The 15,977-nt window shown below is 39.6% G+C and overlaps 1 protein-coding gene across 5 annotated transcripts in view; it reads right to left on the reverse strand.

Moving 5' to 3' along the window:
- The window catches only part of mical2a (microtubule associated monooxygenase, calponin and LIM domain containing 2a), a 38,560-nt gene continuing 22,583 nt past the window's right edge, over nt 1–15,977 (reverse strand). Inside the window, exons 10-24 of one of the 5 annotated variants that reach the window (XM_061743173.1) lie at nt 15,820–15,946; nt 15,630–15,720; nt 14,849–14,996; nt 12,494–12,693; nt 11,928–12,037; nt 11,708–11,776; nt 11,489–11,623; nt 11,102–11,206; nt 9,480–9,740; nt 7,280–7,387; nt 5,454–5,634; nt 5,294–5,370; nt 5,114–5,198; nt 3,168–3,228; nt 1–2,453 (exon numbers count right to left, since the gene is read on the reverse strand). In XM_061743173.1, the coding sequence (XP_061599157.1) occupies nt 3,170–3,228; nt 5,114–5,198; nt 5,294–5,370; nt 5,454–5,634; nt 7,280–7,387; nt 9,480–9,740; nt 11,102–11,206; nt 11,489–11,623; nt 11,708–11,776; nt 11,928–12,037; nt 12,494–12,693; nt 14,849–14,996; nt 15,630–15,720; nt 15,820–15,946 (1,756 nt within the window). In that variant the 3' untranslated portion in view covers nt 1–2,453; nt 3,168–3,169. Of the gene's footprint in view, nt 2,454–3,167; nt 3,229–3,307; nt 5,199–5,293; nt 5,371–5,453; nt 5,635–7,279; nt 7,388–9,479; nt 9,741–11,101; nt 11,207–11,488; nt 11,624–11,707; nt 11,777–11,927; nt 12,038–12,493; nt 12,694–14,848; nt 14,997–15,629; nt 15,721–15,819; nt 15,947–15,977 lie in introns of those variants that run through there. The other 4 variants (XM_061743163.1, XM_061743155.1, XM_061743182.1 and 1 more) reach the window with 4 other exon arrangements.

Genomic DNA, 15,977 nt, shown 5'->3' on the forward strand with positions numbered 1-15,977 from the left:
TCAAAAAAGACTCAATTGGAAACAGCAAAGGGTATATTGTTTTTTTTTTTTAATAAAATATTTAACAATATTAAATATTAAAACTCAAAGTGCCGGTCCTGAGTAAGAGGAAAGATGTCTGTTGAAATCTTCAGGAATTAAATCTATTCTTTAACTTTAACTAATATGGACATTCAGATTATAGATTTTATTAAATAAACTACCGAATGATATATACATTATAAAACACACTGCAATAAATACATCCAACATCCTTTAAAAAGCCTCTGGCACATTCAAACACCAGCTTGTTCTTGCTGTTGACAAGAACTGAAGTTTTGATGTTTTTATGAAAAAAGGAAGGTCTTCGTTAGTTAGTTTAGAGTTTCATTTTATCTTTTGTTCTTTGTACCAAACATTTTAGGCCAAATGGCTCAAAAACACATGCAGACCTTCTGTCTCATTGTGTTTATGCAGCACACTGGTTCATCATCAGTCGTGATGGATACATTAGTATATGTGAGAGACAAGATTTTGCAACACGGAAGAGATCTTACCTCGGAGGCTGCTATAATTTCCCATCCGGGTTCAATAACATATCAATGAATTGAGCTCTTTCAACACAAGCTGCATTTTTAAACACTTTAACACAAACCTCATGCTCCATCTCCTTTTTAATTACCGTATGTTCTGGACTATAAGCCGCACCTGTATATAAGCCGCATCAGCTCTATTTTAAAAAAAACAATAAAAAAGATATATAAGCCGCACCTGTATATAAGCCGCATCTGCTCTATTTAGAAAAAAAAAAGATATGCAAGCCGCAGATATTTATGTTGTTAGATTAGATATATACTACATGTACAGAAGGATTTTGAACTGTAAATGATGTACATGTTTGTACCTAAATAGATCCTTTCCTAACAGTGTCTTTTAACACGGCAGCAACTTTGCTGATTAAAACTGGACAGAACCAAGAGAAAATAACCGGTATTTATTCATCTATTTATCTGTTTGAAATCTGCTTCTACTTCCTATCTGCTAAAGAAGAAGTAGCGTATTCTTCTTTGCATTTATTTTGTCTTAGTTTTTATTCTAATTCCGGTTAGCACTCCCCTTAGCGGTGGAAGAAAAATCCACAGAATAGCCGCACCTTTGTATAAGCCGCATGGTTCAAAACCTATGAAAAAAGTAGCAGCTTATAGTCCAGAAAATACGGTACTAAATATAGAGGATGCTAAGAGATCCAACCCATGTCTTTTTGAACTAGTAACTAGTCCGGTCATGCAACACAGAAAACTAGAGTTAATGTGCACACATAATGGTTTTACAATAAAACCTTTGTTGTGGAACACTAAGTGATTCTTTAGCATTTTTGTCATCATTATAATGAAGCTGAACAATTCTAACAGGTCATTCGAGGCTTTTTCCCCTTAAACAGGGAGCATATTCCAATCTATCGCAGGGCCACATACTGTATACAGACAGACAATCATGCACACTCACTCACAACCTATGGCGAATTTAGAATCATCAATCAACCTAGGATGCATGTTTTTGGACTGTGGGAGGAAGCCGGAGAACCCGGAACCCACGCAAGCGCGGGGAGAACATGCAAACTCCACACAGAAAGACCCTGCCGGGCCAGGGAGTCGAACTAGGAACCTTCTTGTTGTGAGGGAACAGTGCTAACCACTAAGCCACCGTGTTGCCTTGAAGAGGAATCCTAAGAAATAAAAATGGTTCTTCAAGGGTCTGACTTATTTTACGGTTCAGTACAGCGCAGACACCCATTAATTCATTATGACGATGCATCTTATTAACTTAACAGTTGTGATCGAACCTGGTGGACATGCCGTCTGCGATGCTCATTAACATTGAGGTTATGAGAATCTGAGCAGGACAGCTTTCAAGTGGCCCCATCGATTTGGTAGAAAAGGAGAATGAGTGTAAAGGAGAATGAGTGTAACTAGGTTCACTGGTTTTATATTTACTTGCATAAGCAATTACAAAAGTGTAGTGTTTAAAAATGAATCCTGATGAGATTTGCTTGTTTACACCATGAACCCGAATGTATGCAGCCTTTATCTTTGAGTCTTCACAAACAAAATATTGTTTAGGCGTCATTATGAACAACTCATGGGCATGGCTTATCTTAAAGCCTGTTTCTTTTTTCTCCACCCAGTAGGAGAGCGTTGCACGAACTGCTTGGATCTTGACTTTTTCTGATCTTGTGTGTTCCAGAAACTGCAAGTCAACAAGCATCTGACAGTGATCTGAACCACTGCACTCATTCAGAGATCCAGGTAAGCCTTGTAGCCTCGAGCTGACAGAAAGGAGGTGGCTGCAGAGTCCACATTCACCCTTTACATTGTTAAAATCAGCGACAGTTGACATTCAGTCAAGTGACTTCATTTGAGATTCCTCCCTCCAGAGCCACGAATGCATTTTTCCTTTTCCATGCTCTCCAGCACCTGTAAGGAGACTTTGTTATGAGTGTCACTTTAAAATGCGCATTCATACCTTTGAGATGCAGACAATATGAATCAACTGTTGACTCTTGACCTCAGAGACAGACAGTTTTTCCTCAAGGCCCTTTAAGTGCAGTTGTTGTGCTGTAGCTTAAAAAAGGATGCTCAAATCTTCTCTCTGAAGGACCATTCATGCATGCTGGCTTTGAATCTGAGCTGCAAATGTAACCATCAACCTTGAAAAAAGTCTGTTTTTATTTGAACATCCAACAAATCAAAAAGAACTAGAGTGGTTTACCTGCAGAAGAGAAGGTAGTGGTATAAATGAGACTGTCCTTATAAGACCTTGGATGCGTAAACTGGTTTGTTAAAACTTAAGTCAACTGATGATTTTCTTTTTGCGTTTAAAATTTTTAATGTGATCATTTGAGTGCAAAAAATGGATTTACAAAAAAGGGGGTTCAAACTGGTCAGATGATTAAATTGAACCAAGTGGTTCCACTTCATTCACTATGTGAGTACAAGTTTCAAACCATGCTAGGTCATCGCTAGTTTAGTCCAGAGACAGGTCAGGGACAAGCACTGAAGCTGCATATTAGATATGAGGTTAGCTCAAGTAAATATCCACTTTTTTTTTCGCTATGACAATCATATTTAGTCACACGTCATCAGTTATTTAATGGTAAAACACAACCATGTGACCATGCAGGCAATCACCTTCAAAATCCCATTTCTCCTAACCATCCGGCAGTTTCATATGCTTCAGAAAAGGCATCAGCTGAGTGAGGAGAAAAGAAAAACAGGACCTAAAACACTGACAGCATGAAGGTATGAATAAAAACAGCTGAACACACATGTAAAGTATGTAATTAAAAAAAGGTTTATGAGAACAAAAATACGATGACATTCATAATACCGAAACAATGTTGGCATCAGTGTACACGTTCATTACACAGACGTATAAAGTACATGTCATGCAAGTCAAGCAGAATGTGCATGAAACGGTTTCTTTGGCATTTTTAAACATTGTTTTCCACCTGCATTGTATAGTAAACAAGACATTCAGATCACATCATGCTGAACTTCCTGTCATTCAACACGAGATGTGACAAAGCTGGTAACAGAACACGAGGCGTTAACACACCGTTAAACACTTCAAACAATGCCTGACTATTTTGCAAAGATTTAGTTTGAGTTAAACTAAATCTAAGGTCCTGCAGGCATCATTAGATTGTGTATCTGGAGAGAAAGTAACCGTGTAGCTTCCAGTCAAAACAGATTTGCAGGTAGTCCTCAAAAAAACATGCTTTGGATTCATAGTAAATACACTCAAACACATGCACACAGAAAATCCAGCAATGAAAAATATGACTGAGACGGTAGACAGGTTCCAAAAAATTGTTTTTTTAAATGTAGAGATGGGAATCTCATTTCCCGTCATGCTATTATCTGAGTCGACAGTAGATGGCAGCAAAATACAGCGAAATACTGCACGTTTAATGTCAGTCCACTATATGAATAACTCCGGCATTGATCATAAAAAGGAAATTAAAATAAATGAAAAAAGGTTGGTAAAATAAAACAAAAAGCTCAAATGGGAAAAGAAATAAAATGAGCTGTTAAAGTGCCTGTGATACATAGACTTACATCCATGTCTTTATTCTCGTTTTTTTTTATATCTATATGGTAAAGGCACAGAGTCAAAAAAATAAAAATAAAATAAAAATCAGCCCAGTGATGACTTAACATGAGACCAGGCTTTTGTCCAATGCAATAGTTTACTGCTATGTGCTCAAAGCAGTTCTCAAACATAAAGTGCATCAAGCTTTTTCAGTCATACCTCCAAAAATAAAGCAAAAATAAATGTACGAGCAGGCTGAGTTTGTGAACGATACAAGAGCACAACAATAGTGATTAGACATCTCAGCAGTCTAAATTCTCTGATGCTCGAACAGTCATAGTGTTTTAATTATTTGCACTCAGGCCAATTTTGACTTATTTGTCTTTCCCCTTTTAACATTAACTCTCCAGTTTCCACATAAAGCCCACAGCAAAAAAGATAGCATTCATTATCCAATAAACTGTTCCAACTACTCCAAGTAAATTGCATAAAGTTAACTGCACAAAGCGGTGTCTGCAACCGCCAGTGTTTTTCTGGCTGGTACAGAATTAAATCCAACGCAATGGCAAGTCTGCTTACAGTGTCATCATAAAACATTGGTAAACATCAACAAGGTGCTTTCCTTTTGCACATTTGCAAAGGTGATGAGTCAAAATGCACCTCATCCACAGCTCTACTGGCAAGATGAATTAATGTTCAAAATTAAATATTAACAGCTGCAGTCTGCTGAGACACTAAATGAGCCTGTTCCCGACGTGCTCCTGCAGCCACAGCAGTACAGGCTGCAACGAGCTTGGCTCATCAGTCTCGGCCTCGGCGTACATCTGCAGCAGTACCTCTTGCAACACAAACAGCAGGGGTAAGCCCGTGCTCAGCAGCTCGTACAGCAGTGTATAGTCCTGGGCATTGTCCCGCAGGTGGCCGGCGATGGCCTGTGCTGCACCGCGCACGCGACGGGACAGATACGACGGGGCGTTACACACTGCGCGAGTCACACTCAGGGACCAGCTCAGCTGTTTCCTTATGAACGAACTGCAGGTACCTGCTGCAGGTCCACTCTGCAGGTCTGCTACGCTGCTGGACTGAGAGCTCTCCTCATCAGCAGGATCCTGAGCTCCATAACGAGTCTATAAAACAAAGATTAAGTAAGATGAAGAAGTTTGAAATTTCATTTATCTTGGTTAAGGGTGAGGTGGATAAACATGCGATGCAGGGTACTCACTGAGCGTAAAGATAAATTCCTCCTCAGGTTTGTCCCGTTGTTGCGTTGCTCAAAATGAAGTTTACAGTACAGTTTCCCTGTGAGATAAGAGGACATTTTAGAATATAATTAGAGCTGATCTACATTATTGGGCTCTGCTATTTGAAGAGGCATACTGTACCTTCTTCGGTGTTGAAGGCATGAACTCCCTGTGGCAGAGCAGAGCTGCAGGTGGAACAGCGATAGCACTCTCTGTGGAAGTAGAGACCCTCCGCACAGACCCTCTCCATCATGTAAACGCGCTTCCCACAAGAGTGACACTTGTCACCCGCCAGGGGAAAGGCCCTGTGTACTGAAGCGCCCTGGGAGACAGAAACAGAGCAGTGAAATCACCAGGAGATAGATGAGGAGCAGTCGGACCAGAAACCTGGTTTCTGATTCCAGACTTCCTTGTCAGGTAACTTTTCCCTCTAAATGAAACTCTCTTAACTGAAAATCAAAAATACGATCAACAAAAAAATCAAAAGCTTCACGATTACACTTCAGGATTCCAAACTAAACGTAAACATGTGGAACACAACTGCGTGACAGACGCCCCTCTGCCTCAAAATAGTGTAGTTTCAGCTCAAACATTTGGCTGCCGTGGTGGAGTGGGCTGTTTGGGTGGAGCAGAGAAACCCACAAAGTGCAACCGCAATAATAAATACACCCACTTCTCCTCTGTGTGGGATGCTAAATAATTAAAAACACAAGCACCAGAATGAGAAGCTTGGTAAAGCTGACATGCAATGCACATTTATGCAATGAATAAATAAATCAGTTGCAATCAAGATGCAAGTCAATGAAAATGTCCCTGCAAAATGTTCTACTTTAACCTTGTGTTGAAGTTTAACCCAATTGGGATTTCAGACAAACAATATACCTTTCTGTAACAATACCATTATTCATTTAACAACAAGATCCATCTTTAGCAGGAATGATTTCAAGTATGAATTTGAGTCTCACATTGTTCTGGAAAATCTTTTCTCACTGTTCTTTACAACATTATTTCATTTCGTTGAGTTTTCTGCCATGGCATTTTGATTTATTTATTTAATTTTGTCATTCTAATGTAGATTTGCTGGCGTGTTTCAGACCACTCCATTACACAGTTTCGATCAAGCTTTAGCCATTGAACAGATTAACTTATATTTGCCTCTAGAATACTTTCCTGAAATTAATGCCCCTCTACTGCCATGCTAAAAAGCTATAGGTATGAAATGTTTCCATTTAAATCCTTTTTGGTTTTTGTCAAATAAGGCCAAACAACTCTACTGTGGTCTCGCCTGTTCAAAGGACACTGCTCCAGAAGTCTTGTGGTTAGTTTGACGCAGTTTTGCAAACCTCAGTCATGCTTCCATGTTCTTTTTTAAGAGTGTCTTGCTCCTGCTAACTGTTCCCACCAAACCAAGTTTGTTGAGTTTTCATCTAAATATGCTGTCATGGACTTGAAAATGTTCAGTGAGGCCTGCAGGGTCTGAGATGTTTATTTATATTTCTCTGAGTGTCCTGTGGTCTGACAATGCTCAAACTGTAAGATGCTGGAAAATGCACTTCCAAGCAAAACTGGCAGCCGTTTTCAATGAGATACATCTTTCGTACTGTAGAATACTTACCTCCAAATCGCTTGGAAAGTGTTTTCAGACTATGTTTAAGTCAATAGCTCATGCATTTATTTATGAACGGTGTGAACACAAACCAGCACATTTTCAAAACATCTGACTTTAAGAGCTCGACACACCTGCCTTCATCAAGAGCTGATGATTAATAGCAACTACTAAATCCCATGGAAGCAGTAAGTGGGTACTTTGTATTGCTCACATGCCTACATGGATCCTTTTTATGTTTTTACACACACTGAAAACAAGCTGCATGCAAACACGGCATGCTTCAATACACTAATTAACACTCTGTGAAAATCAAGCACAACAGACGAGTGGCTCCACAGATCCAGTTTCAGATAGTCACCTTGAGTGTTTCAGCAGTGTCTGCTGAGAACAGTCCCCTAAGATGAACAGCTTTTTCCTTTATGCTCTTTGCATGAAACTCTCTAACCTGTTGTGTCTGAGCTTTTTTCTGCAGGATGACAAAAAGAAAAGTCACGTCTGGTCCCCCTAGCTGCAGTGAGACACATTCAGCCACGAACACATGTGGAGCTGGGCTGTCTGATAACCGCTTCATGAGCACTGCACAGTTTAATGATCAAAGACCTCTCTGTTCCACTGACTCTGTAATAGGCAGCTAAGTGTGTATTGTTGAGAGGAAAACAATGCCCTTGCTGTGTGGCATGTCAGCTGCCTTATTAAATTCATTTCACACACCACTAGATGTGGTTACCCATGCCACACTTGAACACAAAGCTGAGACAGACAAACTCCTGGCAGAGAAGTCAGAGGCGAGTAATGAACAAACTAAATAAACGACTGAAGTGGAGCCGGAGAGAGCAAGATTGTTAATGGAGAGAACTCATCTCTCTCAGCTTCTTTTTATTTATTTATTTATTTTTTTTTTTAAAATAGCTCTATGGAAATAAATATGTATTTCTAATTGCTCAATGCATTAAAGAAATACATTTAAAAAAGGCTTGTACAACCAAATTCTCTAGAAATATATACAATATATACAGTATATATACACAGTATGTAAATGTTGTTCTAACTGCAACTTTTTTTGAATCTCCTTTAGATTCCCTGCCAAGCTTTTTTCTGTTCCATTTCTGAAATAATTATTTTCTTGCTGGTTTACTTTGAGAAATCCCCCTGGCCTTGAAATGGAAGTAGCGGATACATATCATTTATGGATGGATGGATTGTTTTGGTCATGTTGTGCTGCTTGGTTTTGCTGGTAATCCTGGCACCTTTTAACATCAGTTATTACGAGTAACCATGACAATGGGAAAGTTGTTTGCATGTGGAAGGAGCTGATTGAGCTTTCCAAAGACAAAGCAATGCCCGAAATAAGACGGCAAGTGCAGGTGGCGAGGACACGGGACAGAAGCAAAGCAAGGAGAAAAAACAACAACAAAAAACAAAACAGGAAGTTCGAAGCATTTACTACCTTTAGTGTCATGAGGAATTTGAGACCGGCGGCAAATAAAATGAGAAGGCTGAGGTGAAGTGGAGCTCCCCTCTAGACCGGAAACATGGGAGCTCCTCTCTACGGAGCACCTTGCCCTGATGTGTTACCCTAGCGGTTATTAGCTTTAACTGCTGATATTTCTCAAAAGTCTGCAACCAGTTCCTCTTGAACACAGCTGAATGATTGTGAATTCAGTACTATCCATTTCTCCAAGACATGTCTCATATTCCAGTCTCCTGCACCTCTCCACCATTCTTTCCCTAAAGACAGACATAGGCTGCATACAAGACAGCAATACTAAAAGGAGGAAAACTTGCATATGATCGTTAACAATAGATGATGAATAAAAAAAATAAATAAATAAATAAATAAATTAAATTAAATTAAAAAAAAAAAAAAAAAAAAAAAAAAAAACAATAGATGATGAAATCCAGGACATTTAACTGTTACAGAGCATCGCTGTGCTCCAGATAACACATTTACGCTGCCAGCTTCAGGCCATGTTGTATTGAGGACATTCATCTGTGTTAGCTATTATTTCAAATCACATTTTTATCTCTTTCTGCTACAATTTCAACTCTCCAACAGTTTCTCATTCTTGCTATTCTGCCATTTCTTCCTCTGTAATTTAAACAGCATTAGTCTTATATCCCTATGATATGGTGATACAGTATGAATCCATTCAGTTAAACAAAAACTTTTGTTCCATAATAAACGAATAAGTGATTAAAACAAGCTAACAAAAAAAAAACAACCTCCAAAGCACACATATACCCAAGTAAGAACATGCTTTATGTGCATTAGTAAACCTACTTGTCCCTAAGGGACATGGACCAGCCATTTGCCGGCGTGTCTGTCTCAGCTCGTGCCAGGTCTGCAGCTCTGCTCCAACAATTTCTGTCAGGCTGCATAATTAGGGACCGACTTCTTGTGACTACACATTACTCAAGCCAAAAATGTATAATCAGGATATAGTACATAATCAACATTCATTCAGGAGCCTTTTTGGGCATCAGAACATGCAGCAGTGACAGAGGTAGAAAGAGGACACAGAAGACAACAGACAGAGGAAGCAGGAGATACTGTTCACCTCAGAGACGTGTTCGTCCACCTCCCTGAGGCGGTGGTGGATTCTTCTCATGAAACTGATTGCTGAGTGGCAGGAGGGACGAGAAGCAGAGAGGTCTGGACTCTCAGGCTGAGGCTGAGACGTCGTCTCCAAACTTGTTTGTTCAACATGTCTGAGCTTCGCTACTGACAATGGGAGCTGAGGTTCAGGCTGAGGTTTGTGCAGAATCTGTGCAGGAAGGTGGACTAAATGCTCAGCTGCTCTTCTGATACTCATTTCAAACTGAAAGGGATGATACACATAAGAGCTCTTAAAAACTAGACATCCAGCATCACTCAGAGTGGGTTATTTAAAAAACTGTACAGGTGGTTTTGTACATTTTAGTCTCTTAACTGTCAATCATAAATACTTCACATAACTGCTGAAAATTTCAAAGTGCAGCATCATTTTTTCTTGGGGGATTTACTATCCTCTTGGCAGACATTAGCCAAACTAGCACAGCATGAAAGTCAAAAGCACACAGGCGATCCATTACACAGTCTGTCTGCTGTTTATGTTTAAGTTATATAATCATATCACGGTGATAAAAGGTGAACAGGAGCCGTCATTAAAAATTCCTCCTGGAGACAGGCAAGAACATCTGAGGTGATGTTTTTGAGATCAGTGAAAGGATCAGTTAATCTAAACACATTTCTTTTCTCCTCTGGGAGCTTTTTTTTATTTACAGTTTAACTCATTAACAACGCACTGACCTGAACAACAGTACTAAAAGGATGTTTAAAGTGAAAACGCATCCAATTTAAGGCTTAGCTTTTCCAATCTAAATATAATATATCTAGTTTTCCCTGCAATTGTTGAAATACATCTTATGAGGGGGAAAACAAACTAAGTCTCTTTAAATTGTGTTTATTTTAGGAATAAATACACATTTTGTTAAAACACATTTTCATTTCTACTTCTACTCTGAAACAATTAAGCATAAAAAGCCTGTATTCAAATCCAAAAGCAGTTTTTAAAACAAATGTTCAAAAGGTTTTGTCTGGGCAATAAATTAAATGTTTTGCCTTTTTTCCCCCCTCAATTAAAAAAGGCATTTAAAATCATGAATGTATATTTATTAGATAAAAATAGTCAATCCGTAAAAAAAAAAAAAAGAAAACCTTTTTTTTTTTTTTTTTTTTTAAATCGTAATTTAAAAAAAACAAACATGTTGCGTATGCTTTTAAAGTCACGTAATAAGGTAAATGATATCATGGTCTATGAGCCAAGAATGCACTAAAGCATATCTGCAACATAAAAAACGTAAAACCACCTGTACAGTCATCTAAATATAAGATTACAAGAGACGAGACGTGCTCAAAGTAGTTGAATACGGATGTCAGGACAATATCAGGTTTGTTGTGCTTCAGGTCTGGGCAAGAAAACTCTCACATTTAACTAGAGCCCTCCAATTCTGTTAAAATAATTATGTTAAATACAAATTTAGGTGTGTATTCGATTGACAACTTGTATGAGCCGTCTTTTGAAAAGTCGGATAAATGCATCCAAACCACATTTCATTTGATGTGAATTTTCACAGAACGTCACGAATTTCTACAGTGTATTGTAAATTTGTTGTACACTTTTTTGCAACTCCAGACTACCTGCACCAGCGGAGGAGGTTTAGGTGGGACCGGGGGACCGAATTTAACAGGTGGACTCTCATTTAAGTGAAGAGTCGGAAGCAGCACGGACCTCTCACAGTCAGACTGAGGATTTGCAGAAGATTGGGAGAAGAGTTAATGAAAAAGAACAGAATTAGAAAAAGATTATAAGCTTGAAATAACAGACAAGAGAAAAACGAGAAAAAGTTAAAAATGAAAAAGTAAAAGTTTTGTCACCTTAAAAGCACAAACAACTACTGAACTGCAACTACAAAAGAGGAGGATTTAAAACTTTAAGGCCATTTTATCATTCTGTACTCAGGAAACGCGTTAAAAGCCAGTGTCTTTAAGAACAGACCTAATTGAAACCCATTTTTGTGTTTTTACCTGCGTTTTGTGGACGGTGTAGCTGTTTTTATTCTCAAACTTGGCCTGCAGCTGAGTTGCCATTGAACGCACTTTGTTTTCTTTGGGATCTCGATTGTTTCGACCGGGGGAGTCGTTGCCGGACATAGTGGTGGCCTAAACAGAAGACCGCAAAGGAAAACAAAATTTAATCATTTATACAGGCTTTCAGACATTCAAACTTATACACCACTAACAAACCTCCTCCAGAGAGCAGAACTTTCGCCTCCTTTTGTAAGTGAGATCTGTACCGTCTGACTTCTTCTCATCCTGAAAACACAGAGCAAGGTAATGAGACCGAGTGGTGTCACGAAACAGCACCAGCTGAAGAAAAACGGCTTTGATTATTAAATACAAGGAAATGAAAAAAAATTAAGAAATCAAGATATTTGAAGACAGAAACACCTTAAGGTGGAGTTACCTTTGGCACACGTTTCCTGTACGGTGCAAGATTGACCACATTATTATTATTATGTCTCATTTCCTTAGAGGAATAATCTTCATTATTTTCATCCACTCGTCTGGAATCTGCTGTATAACAAAAATGTATTAGTGTTTTTTACGTCGACATCAGTCGTTTTCATCATTTACAAATTAACAGCTGTAAATGCCTCGTAACATCGTGTTTATTCCTAAATCCTTTCAGGAAACGATGTGCATGGCCTGGAAGAAGAGGGACTGTATTTGTGTAGAAGATCATTCCACATTGAAAAGAAGAAGGGAGTCATATGCTGCAAGGAATCTCTGAATACTGTAGTCCATAGCTCTGTTACAGATAAACATTCCTGTCATGCCGCTGCACTTGACCAACAGGACGGAACAGTGCAAACAAACTTTTACAGAATATCAGAGGAAATTTCTAACCTCCTCCGTCACTGGAATGTTTTTCAAATGAAGGAAGTGGAAACTGAAAACAGCGAAGAAGACGGAGACGGAACATTGACGACAGGCGCCAGTAACTCCAGCTCCGGAAACAGAGAGGCGTACCTGCTGCAGGTAGAGGAGTCCCACGGAAGAGCTCGTAGAACTTGGACAAGTATGCAACCATCTTCGTCTTATCCAGCTCCTCCTCAGCCATCAGCTCCTTCGCCGGTGCAAACGGTTGAATCCCAAACTCCCGCTCGCTGACATCAAAGGCCAGCTGGAGGTTTGCGATGTGATCCTCCTCATTTAATGCGTCCAAGTCTCTGATGGAGGCATTTGAAGAAAGAAAACACGAGCCAGATGAGTACACTGCAGGGGAGTGTTTCGGAGAATCATATTTATGTGTAGGAGAGTGTCTGTTTTTTAAATGACAACATATTTTACTCTAAATCTAAAGTCATAAACTTTTCCTTTGTCCATTTCTTGCTCCCATTTCTGAAGCCATCCACAATACACTCAAAAAATTCTCCAGTAAGCCACTTATCTATGACCTATAAATCTCCTTCAAATGAATGATAAGACAGGAATGTGGCAGTAAGGCACGGAGACTCTTTGAGGGATTTATTTCCTCTTAGTGACTTTCATACTTTTGTTGCTACATATCAGGTGACCGGCTGTGAGCAAGTGTAAGGTAATCTGCATACCGATATGAACTGTCAGTTCATTTTCAGCACCGTGGAATGAACACAGAAATATGTTCTACTCATCCTCTCCGTCTTCAAGAACTAATTTATGACACTCTGGCACAAAAAATCCCAGCAAAGTACTCCTAACAGCAGTGTTTGGCGTATTTACCTGCACTGATTGTGTGCAGACAAGAGGAGGAGTCATGCAAAGAGGAGAGCAGTAACCTAGCAGCAGCAGACACAAACAGTAAGTGCTGAGGCTGGTCTGTGTGAACCTGCTCCCCTCTGCTGACACGCCAGCATGTAGAGGAGCGGTTCCTGGAAACTTACAGGACCACATAAAAATTGCAGTGGCAAGTGCCAAAGAATGAAGGCAATAATTAAAGGGTGAAGGGTATAATTGCATTTGTAAATGTACTAATCTGCAGCCACACCGACTAAAACTAGGCTGCTCCTGCTACTGCAGCACGCAGAGAAAAGTAGAGTTTTCTGGTTTTTCCTCCTTCAGGACTTGTTTTCTTTTCAGCTCTAGATCAATACAGATGGTCGCCAAATGCAGAACAGAACACACAAAAAAAAAAGAAAAAGTATCACAAAACAAAAACAACCCACAATACGTCACATTTTCAGAAAAAAAAACCAGAACTGATATTTTCTGTTCCGTTGGAGAAAAGTTGTGCACTCCTGAAAATCCGTCATTTAATTCTGTTTTGTTGTCACATTTTGTCAAACGTTTTATCTTAAGTATTTTCTCTTTTGTACTTGTCTTAATGTTGCGTTTGTTTGATTTTCTTGTAATTTTGAATTGTTTTATCATGTTTTTTTTCTGATTTGTGTTGCACTACTGCCACTTAATGTTTTGTTGTCTTTTTAAATGCATTTTCTAATTCCCCCAATCATCAATGTATTTTCAAGAACGTAAAAAAAGCACATCATCAATTTTGCTAACTTGAGCTCAGTGGGGCCCCCTACAGGCGTGGGGGGGCATTCACTTTTATGACACTGTCTTGATTTTTACTCTGGTTGAATCTCTTGCTCTGCCACACTCAATGTTTCAGTTTATTGAGTATCTTAGCGCCCTCTGCTATGATGTCCACTGTAGCTCTTTGGGCGAGCGTAATCATTGTTGATGCTTGTCGTAGCTCAGTGGGATGCGAGTTACTGGACTAAGCTTGCTATCTAGTGTTGGCATTTTGACAGGAAATAAAGAAATTCCCCAAAGGAAGCCAGAAAGTTAAGTACAAAACTTTGGATTTCAATGTGCTGGACGACCAGCTCCTGTAGCTTATCAAAAAGGTCAGATTTTACCACTTTACTCACTTGGAGGGAAAGTAGTTTACTTAGTTAAAAAAACATCTCTGAAACAGGGTAAACCTTAGAGGTTTTACTTTCTCCAGGAACGATCAGAACAAGGACACATTTGCATACTGTACTAGTAGTTTTATGAACTTGTCCCTTTTACAGTTATTTACCTTCACAAACTCTTGTTTCCACAGTTTACATCACAAGGCTGTGTGTTAAATCTTTTCCTCCATCTATCAAGAGGTGCAGTACAGCAGCGCTGAACATAATAGCTGCTGTCACGCTGAACATATTAAAACACACTCATGAGATGAATCTCTACTCAATTAGTTGTTACAAAAGGGTGTGGAAAGTTCCTTTTTTAAATCATGTGAATGCATGCCTTCATGAGGTACTTTAAACGATGCTATTCTGGAACTGAAACTGGCTGCAGATGAGAGGAAGCAGCTCTGCAGGTCTGCTCTGATATTATCTCGTCAGTATTACGTACATAAGCTGCGGCTTGAACCTGTGGATGAGGGCACAGAGGGCGATGCCACTTCTCCAAGAGGATGTCATGTCTGTGATCGACACATTCCTGTAGCCCTCCGTCTGCTTCTGGCACCAGGTGAGAAGCCTTGACGGTCTGATCTCGGATTCTACAAAACAAAAGAGCAGGTTTTTTTTTTTTTAGTACGGTAATCAAATTGTCCACATAACTACAGTATCAGAGGAATGCAGAGTGAGCCAGAGTCAGTCATGCAGACTCTCAGGAAGTCTCAGCTGAAGAAGAGGATATGATGTCATAACTGCACACAACAAAAACAGGGTGCTGCAGTAATACAGAAGGCGGGAGCAGGTCCCAAGGGCTCCATCTGGACTCACTCGCTGCCTGTAGTGCATGACAAACATTACTTCACTTAAACACACTGCCCATTTCAGCATGTGGAGCTTCTGGCTGATACAAACACAGATACATCAGACTTTTGCCATAAATATAGTCAAATATTTGTCATTTTACATCAAAGTAATGCAAAAATTTTGAGGTTTAGAGATGCCCTTTTCCCACTTCTGCAGCACTTCCTTCAAAGCTTCCTCTTTTCTTTAGACCCACTCGAAAAGACAAACTTCAAACATACCTATTTTTTTTTCTTAAACTGAAAAAACCATCGACTCTAGCCAGTTAACATTTGAGCTGCAGGGAACAGGAGCAAAGTGAATTCCTGGATGTTGGACGCAGTGCTGACAGCACCAGGTCACGCCTTGAGAGCATCAATGTCTGCAACACTCACCTCGCCTGCAGATGTTGACGGGCCGTCGTATGGTCGCAGCGCGCTCCAGAGAGCAGACCTTAAGCTCTCCACTGATGTACAGGTGACGCACCTGAAACAGCCAGAGGAAACGGAAAACTTTTACACTCAAGTCATTTGTGGAGTTGAACGTATTTGTTAAATGAAGATAGAATATTCAAAATATGCACACCTGGTGAGGCCTGACACAAGAGCTGATGAGGTTGGGGTATCGAGTTCCAGGGTCTATGGTGTACTGTTCAAAGTTTTTAGCAATGTTTTCAGGGGTTGTTTGTGGTAGCAGTCGGTAAATACTCTCCCTATCAAAAAAAATAAAAAAATGCTGTGTTA

The sequence above is a fragment of the Cololabis saira genome, chromosome 2 (genome assembly GCF_033807715.1).
Source record: "Cololabis saira isolate AMF1-May2022 chromosome 2, fColSai1.1, whole genome shotgun sequence".
Lineage (NCBI taxonomy): Eukaryota > Metazoa > Chordata > Actinopteri > Beloniformes > Belonidae > Cololabis > Cololabis saira.